We start from the raw sequence: 7,389 nt of genomic DNA, 5'->3' as shown, positions 1-7,389 counted from the left end.
CCTGCCAGGCCTCTTCCGCGGAGCTCGTTGCCTCTGCGCTGGCGCCGGCGCTGGCCTCTGCCTTGACCTCTCTTCTGATTTTGACCCACGTGGAGGGGGGCAGGAGGCAGTGGTGGGGTTCCAGTCACCTCTATTGGCATGTGAAATGATGGGAAAAGTCGTCTTTTATGTGGTTTCACTTATTTTTCTGGGGGAGGAGAGCGTTGGCTGGCACCACCCTTGGTAAAAGAGCTGAAGAAAGGCCTGGCTCGCTCACTGGCCATGCTGTGGACAGAAGGACCTCCTCCATCCTCCGAGTACCCCAGGTGATGCTGCCAGTGCATGACTTGCCTTCTGCTGAGTTACATCTGCTGGAAACTGAAAAGACCCCAAAGTTCTGTGGCCTTGGAGGTGCTGGAGGGAAGGGGGAGCCCCCAGGTAGCATCCGACTTGTCCCCCTTGCTCGCAGCCCAGCCGAGCCGCCCAGCTTGCCTCTCCCTGCCCCTCACAGCACGTCTTTGTGTGCTGCTTCCTCGGAGCACAGAGTCCCCTCCACCTTGGAGAGCCTCCTGGGAAGGAGGGATCCGCGGTGCTCTCTGCAGCCAAGGGGCTCCAGCACACAGAGGGCCAGTAACGCTGCTGAAACTTCCTGGCACGGAGACGCTGCCACTGAAAGCCAGGAGGGCTGGCCCCCGGGGGGAACGGCAGGAAAGGCAGCGCTCCTACGACGCATCCTAATGGATCAAGGTTGAGCAGCTCCACAGAGGCGGCCTTTGTCCCCGCCACCTCGTGGCCTGGTACATCTGCGAGAGATCCTGGCAGCCCCCGCGACTGAGCCCGTGGGAGGCTTTGGCAGCGCTGAAAGATGTAAGAAAGTTTTGCCAATGACCTTCAGCCAGCCAGTCCCTTCCGGAGGAACATCGGGAGCGATGGTTACAGCTACAACAGAGCCAGGGTGGGGACGGGCTGATACCCAGCCCAGACATCTTCACTTGGCAGCGCCAGTGCACGAAGAGTATTAAAAATATTTTGCTCTTCAGCGCTGTTCTCCTGTGCTGCATGGAAGGGACCGGCCTTGGGCAGATGAGATGTGGGATGCGCTTCCAGACGGACTTTAACCAGGAGCTGGGCTTTAACCCGTGAGCTGCAGGAGATGACCTGCGTCTTTGCAGGTGGCCTGAGCTGGGTACCAACCCCACCAGCCCTTGGCTCCCCTCCCTGCAGGAAACGGAGCCGAAACACGGGTTCTAGGAGCTGCACTTGGTTTAAAAGCTCCTCTAATGCCTGAGCGGGTTCAGCCCTGCCCAGGTTGTGAGGCACCTGGAGACCCTGTCCTGAAGAGGCTCGACTGCACAATTTATTTTCCAGTCATCGCCTCCTTGAGAAGATAAAGGCTTGATTTTTCCAGTGTTCCCAGACATCTGGCCCAATATTTGAAGGCCTGTTCTCATCAGAACATCCCTTCGGAGCAGCCAGGCAGACCGGGGGCTTCTCACTGTCTCTGGCAGCTGTCGGGGTTAGCCGGAGGCATCTCCCCCCGTGTGAAAGGAACTGGCAGCAGTGCTGGGGCTGGCTCCTTGGTGACCCGCTCCCCAGGGAGTGCTGTCTCCTTTTCCCCTTGCTTGTGAGCTCCCGGTCGAGGTGAGAGCCGGAGGCCAGGGTGGTGCAGGCGCTCTGATGGTGGCTGGTCCCCCCACTCTGTGATCCCTGTGCAGCTGCTCTCGGTGCTAACCCACGGAACGGCTCCGTTTCCTTTTCTGCTCTGGCTCTGCGACATTTTTTCTCGTTCTGTGGGAGAACATTGTGTTTCCTTGATTTTTAGCTCAGAGTCCAAAGAAATCAGAGTTTGTAAGTTAATATTTAAAATAGCAGCTTCCAGAAGCGAATGAAGTTTGTTTCCTGGCAGCCTCCAGGAATTGTGCTGTACCTCAAGAGGAGGCAAAGGGGCGGCCAGGGTGGTGGTTTTCATGTTCTTCTGCAGTCAAAAGACTGACAGAATTGGGCCGTGTGGTCTGTGCTTGGAACTGGAGGTCTCAATTCCCATTCTGCCCAGTAAAAGCTAAAAATACAAGCGGAGTTTTCTTGGCATTTTCTTTTTAAGAAAAAAACACAGTGATTTAAAGACTAGTGATCATTTTCTGCTACAAGCTACAACCCAAGTATGGGAGGGGGAGAAAATAAAAACCCCGTCTCTTGGCAGCAGCCCTTTGGTGTGGGCTGGGAGCACTGGGTATTCTGGGTATGGGATTGAGCGTTCTGGGCACCATCTCAGATCTCCCATCCAGCAGCGTCAGGCGGCTCAGTTGTAGTGGGAAGATAAAAATAAAAACGAGAGTTTGACTGAAACTTTGCACCGCGGTAACTTTTCGCCACACAGCATCTCAGACGGGCGCGTTCTCGCTGCCGCTCCTTTAATGGTTGCCATGTGTGACTGCGACTTCGCACCGCTTCTTTTATAAATAGATGAAAAAAAAAAAAAGAGAGAACCTGCTCTCTGTCTTCCCCTCCTGGCTGTTCCTGTTTTGTGTGGTTTCCAGTTTGTGGAGGACACGTCTGAATAAGAAGGTGGGAGGGCGGGCGGTGAAGAGCTCAGCTCCGGTGGGTCCTGCCGTGCTGCCCTTTGTCACTGTGATTGTGTAATTCTGAACTGATGCGTGTGTCACATTCTGGGCCTTTCTTTGACTAACCACAGCTTTTTTTTTTCTTCTCCCCCTCTCTCTTGTACCAGCTTTTCACGCCTATGGAAAAGCAGGAAAAATGCTGGTGGAAACAAGGTAATCTGCTGCTTATTTAAAGCGTGAATGGTTTGGTTTTCCTTAGTGAAAAATGTTGCTCCGTGGCCTTGCTGCACTCTTGTTCCTTCCTCTTCTGCCTTCCCTGGTCCCAGAAGTCTTCCTTGACACCTAGAATTGGAACTGGAGCCTAAGCGAGATCCCCAGCAGCACTCACAGGTGCCGCTTCGGCATGTCCCCCCGTTCCCGAGGCAGGAGCATTTTCCAGGCAGTGGGAAGCGGGGGGTGAACTCCTCTCCTGCTCTGCTGCCTGTGCTGCGAAATCACGGGCATGTCTCTGGTGGCCCTCTTCCAGGGGTGAAATCGCTGCCAAGATTGCCATGAGTTAGCAGGAGGGAGAGTGCTCAGCACCTCAGATCCACCCTTTAGCTGCTCTGCTCCTTCCTTGGCGAGGCACTGGCCTTGGGAGATGCCTGGTGGGGGAAATCCTGTCCCCATCGCAGCCCCCTATTCCTCAGATGAAGGAGGATGCTCCCCTGCAGGTTTCATTTCGCGGTTGTGGTGGGCGAGGGCACGTCGTGGCAGCTTTTTCCATCAGAGGTTCTTTGGTGGAGGCGTCTTGAGCCCAGGCCAGTCCGTGGTGCTGGCTCCTTCCCCCTTCCCAGCTGCAGACTGCTGCGCAACACCAAAAACACCCAGAATATTGCTCAGATGTTACTTGTCCGTGCAAGCAAGCACTGAAATCGCCATGGGGATGTTATACAGTTGGAACTGGGAGGGCAAGGGGTCCGTGCAGTTGCGAATGGGGGGAGGAGCAGGTTCTAAGACAATCTTGTCGTTGAAGTATGGTCTGTTTTTGTGGAAAGAAGTTTCGGAGCTGTCATGGTATTGAGACTTCCATGGCAGGCCCCTGCCACAGGGCGTGGAGCTGCGAGAACCTCTTGCTGATTCTTTTCAACATTTTTTTTCCCCAAGAAATAAAGTTCTCGCCATCCTCAAGGGTCCAAACAGCAGTTCACCCATGCACGGGTTGTTACCAGAGCTCCATCGCCAGCCCAGCTGTTAGGTGTGGATGGAGGTTCTCTGGTTTTCCTGTTGCTGGGGTTGACTGCAGAGCTGGCGACTCCATGAGCGGGAGGATGGAAGTGTGGTCCTGCCCTGCAGCACCAGCCCAGCCTACTCGCACAGCCGGCAGGGCCAGCTCCTGGCCCGGCAGACAGAAAACCCGCCTTACTGCTGGGGCCAAAGGTGTTTTCAGTGTGGGTCCAGCAAAGTCTGGGCCTTGTCTCCACCGTGACAGGCCAGAAGTGGTAGTGGAGAGTGGGTGCATGCTGACGCCAGGCACGCCGAGGCTGCTGTGCCTCGGAACACTTGCGAGCGGCTGCACAGGATTTTGAAGGCACTTTAAATGTACCTTTTAGCTCTTTGACTCTTCTGCGTGTTCCTTGGAAAAGGGGGGTTGTTCAGTGGGGTTCTGACCAGTGCTCAACTGCCGTGGTTGTATGCAGGGTGTAGCCCTGGAGAGGACACTCGGTGCAGAGCACAAATCCATTGCGAATGCGGAGACGCCTCCCGGGGTTCCTCCTCCACCTCCCAACCTCCTGGGTTTTGTTTTTGCAGCATGATCGGGCTGATGCTGGGAACTTGCATCGCTTTCTACGTTGTCATTGGTGACTTGGGCTCCAGCTTCTTTGCCCGGCTGCTTGGATTTCAGGTGAGTAAGCCCTCGATGGCTCACACCTGCTGTGCAGACACTGATCCCTGTTCCTCTCACGCCTCTGAGCTGCGAAGCCTCCTGCCCTGGCAGTGTGCTCAGCAGCCTGCGGGGCATCCCAGGGTCATCCCGTGGTGAGCTTTAATGTGCACAGAGCATTTGGCTCTGTGAAGTGCTGGAAGCCCAGACATATGGCGAACAATCAGATGTATAAAACCTCCAGCAAGACACTTCCAGCGAAGGAATTCTTTTTAACTCGGTCTCTATTAATTCTGGAGCAGATTCCTGATGCTTCCTGTCTTAATTCCTGTCCCAGTGGGTAGTGACAGCCGGTTCCTCTGTCCGAGCTCTCACCCCCTCGCAGCTCTCTAGTTCAAGAGAGATTTTTGTCCTGTCCCTTGCTGCTTTGGTGGCCAAATTCACTGTGTGCCTGCCTCCTCTCTAAGACAAAACCAGCCGTGTGACCAGCCCAGTGCAGGGGGCTGCTCGGGGCAGGAGGCTCTCGCTGCTCCGCCTGGAGAGCTGGCGCGAGGCAGCGGAGTGGACACGCGGAAGGGTTTTTGGCGGGGCCGTTATCTGCTCTGCCTGATGCTGCTAAGCTCCGATTAAGGGACTGTGAAGTCACAAAGATGGTTGTGGCTGCAGCCAAATTAGGTATTAAGTATTTCCAAGCATTTCGGAGTCCTCCACTATAATAAATAGCAGTGCGAGGGTTTGATTAATTTTCTGGATCAGAATTTTCCAGACTTCAATCTCTTGTCTCCCAAGTAAGTGTAGGGTTTTTTTAATTGCATGAAAATACCTAAACGGCTTGTGCTGGATTAGCATTTAAACACCCCCCCTCCCCAAATCCTTCCGCTTCAGGTCACGCGCTGTGTAGAGCAACAGTGGCACCCAGTGACTGCAAAAGCTCATCACAGACCCAGCCAAAGAGGTGCAAATGTGTGGCCTCAAATCTCTTAACACAGCAGCAGAACGTCGCCTTTGAGGTTGATCCTGGGTTTGTGTCCTTCTCTCTGTGGAAAAATGAAGTGCACCGGGCTTTGTCAGTGTGATGCTCTGATCCCAGTTTGTTCTGCCGGTCCATTTTGCAGGTGTCGGGCAGTTTCCGGATCGTCCTGCTCTTTGCCGTCTCCCTCTGCATTGTCCTTCCCCTAAGCCTCCAGAGGAACATGATGGCCTCCATCCAGTCCTTCAGCGCCATGGCTCTCATCTTCTACACTGTCTTCATGTTTGTGGTGAGTCTCGACGCCCTTTTCCTGTTGTTGTAACACAGATGTTCCCACTGGGACATTCTGCAGGTGCAGGCCTCCCGTTTACGCTCTCCTTCCCGCTAATTAACGCCAGGCACAATGAGTGATGCGGGTGCCCGTGCTCTAGAGGTGGGGAGGCACAGGCTGGAGCAACTGGCTGCTGGGTCCGTAAGCTCTTATACGTGCTGAGGGCTGCGGTGGCACAAACAAACACAAACCACAAGTCAAGCTGCGGTTTATTCTGCTTGTGGGTGTCTTATAATCCAGGGCTCTGGACTCTGAATCAAAGGATGAGAGATGTCGGAGACGGTGCCTGGGAGCGGAAGGGCTTTCTGCGCCCGTTAGTGTTTTGCCTTGAAAACCTCAATACTCCTGATCTGGAGGGGGAAGGCAGCGCCTGTCCAGAGCCCCAGCGGGTCCTTTGCCTGCATTTCTGCAGCTGGTGTTAACGGCTTTCAGGCTGCCAGCAGCTTGCTGTGTCAGACACCAGCACTGGTATTTCTTGAGCTTCGAAAGCTTTGTAACCTCTTAAGTCTGGTGCACAGTGTCTGCATGTTCTTAGATAGGAGTTTTTTCTTCACTGAGGTGAACGTTTAGGTGAGGCAGAGTAAGCTGGGCGTTACCTGAAGCTGTTTGGCTTGGCCAAGCCCTGGCGTGCAGCACCATTTCCTGAGAGGTGGGGTCTTGCACTTGCTGTTAATGACCGCAGGATTCACCTTGCGGTGCTCGTGGAGCCCCAGCCCCGTCTCCCAAATTTCAGGGCTGGAAGAGCTGAAACAAAAGGAAGAATAAGGAGGTGTGGGAATTCTTTCCACTTATTTTTAGTAAGTTGTGCTGGGTCGTGCTCCGTCAGGAGGCTGGCGGCTGTACCTGGGTTTTATGCAGCAGCTGTGTTCCGGGAGCTGCACCTTTAAGAGAACCACAACATTTCACGAGAGTTGGCTGCGTTCAGGCATAATCTCTGGGGATTAACAAACCCCTGTTCAGGCAATATTATAAACAGGCATTCAGACATATTTACCTTCTGTTTCCTGTGCAACCCAACGCCTGCCAGTTCCCCTGTCAGTGGCAAAAGAGCTCCCCAGCCTCGCTCTCCCCCGTTTTCCTGAAGTTTAGCCCTGTCCTTGGTGAGCTGGTGGTGTTAAGTGGCTCCGGAGCAGTGCCGGGCAGGTGGGGTCCTGGCTGAGGAACCTTTGTCTCTCTCTGCTGAACAGGATTCTCCAAGGCAAATGTCGCTTCCTGTTTGGATTTAAAAATGTGTTTAAAAGAGTGCAAAAGAAATTGCTGGGAACAGTAATTCTCCCTGTTAAATGTGTCGGTGGAAATTGTTCCACTCTGGGGTGTGCTGTGATGTCTGATTGGTATCAAACGAGGGAGATGTGTCATACATCTTTTAAAATACAGCCTGGGTGCCTTGGTGGCCAGGGGTGCTTGGAGGTTACCGGGAGCTTTAGGAAAGCGAGCGGGTGGGGTGGGGAGCTGGGGAGTCCGACTGTCAGAGGTCGGGCTGTGGTAGGCAGCAAATCCTTGCAGAGCTGCCACACGCTGCCTTTTATCTCAGCCACAAAGTTGTTCTGGGTTGGATCTTAACCCCTTTTCTTTCTCCGGCTGCAGGTTGTGCTGTCGTCCTTCAAGCACGGCCTCTTCAGCGGCCAGTGGCTGCGGCGAGTTAGTTACACTCGCTGGGAGGGCATTTTCCGCTGCATCCCCA

General features: G+C 54.2%; 1 protein-coding gene across 1 annotated transcript in view; it reads left to right on the top strand.

Annotated features, from left to right (window-relative positions):
- The window catches only part of SLC38A10 (solute carrier family 38, member 10), a gene marked incomplete at both ends in the record, with an annotated part of 20,815 nt that overhangs the window by 729 nt on the left and 12,697 nt on the right, over positions 1 to 7,389 (top strand). The window contains 4 exons of the mRNA XM_010142917.1: positions 2,708 to 2,753; positions 4,332 to 4,425; positions 5,520 to 5,663; positions 7,293 to 7,387. Coding sequence (XP_010141219.1) covers positions 2,708 to 2,753; positions 4,332 to 4,425; positions 5,520 to 5,663; positions 7,293 to 7,387 — 379 coding nt within the window. The remainder of the gene's footprint in view (positions 1 to 2,707; positions 2,754 to 4,331; positions 4,426 to 5,519; positions 5,664 to 7,292; positions 7,388 to 7,389) is intronic.

Source organism: Buceros rhinoceros, unplaced genomic scaffold (genome assembly GCF_000710305.1).
Source record: "Buceros rhinoceros silvestris isolate BGI_N320 unplaced genomic scaffold, ASM71030v1 scaffold25389, whole genome shotgun sequence".
In the NCBI taxonomy this organism is placed as follows: domain Eukaryota; kingdom Metazoa; phylum Chordata; class Aves; order Bucerotiformes; family Bucerotidae; genus Buceros; species Buceros rhinoceros.
The sequence above is the reverse complement of the archived record's forward strand: the minus strand, read 5'-3'. Positions and strand labels throughout refer to the sequence as shown.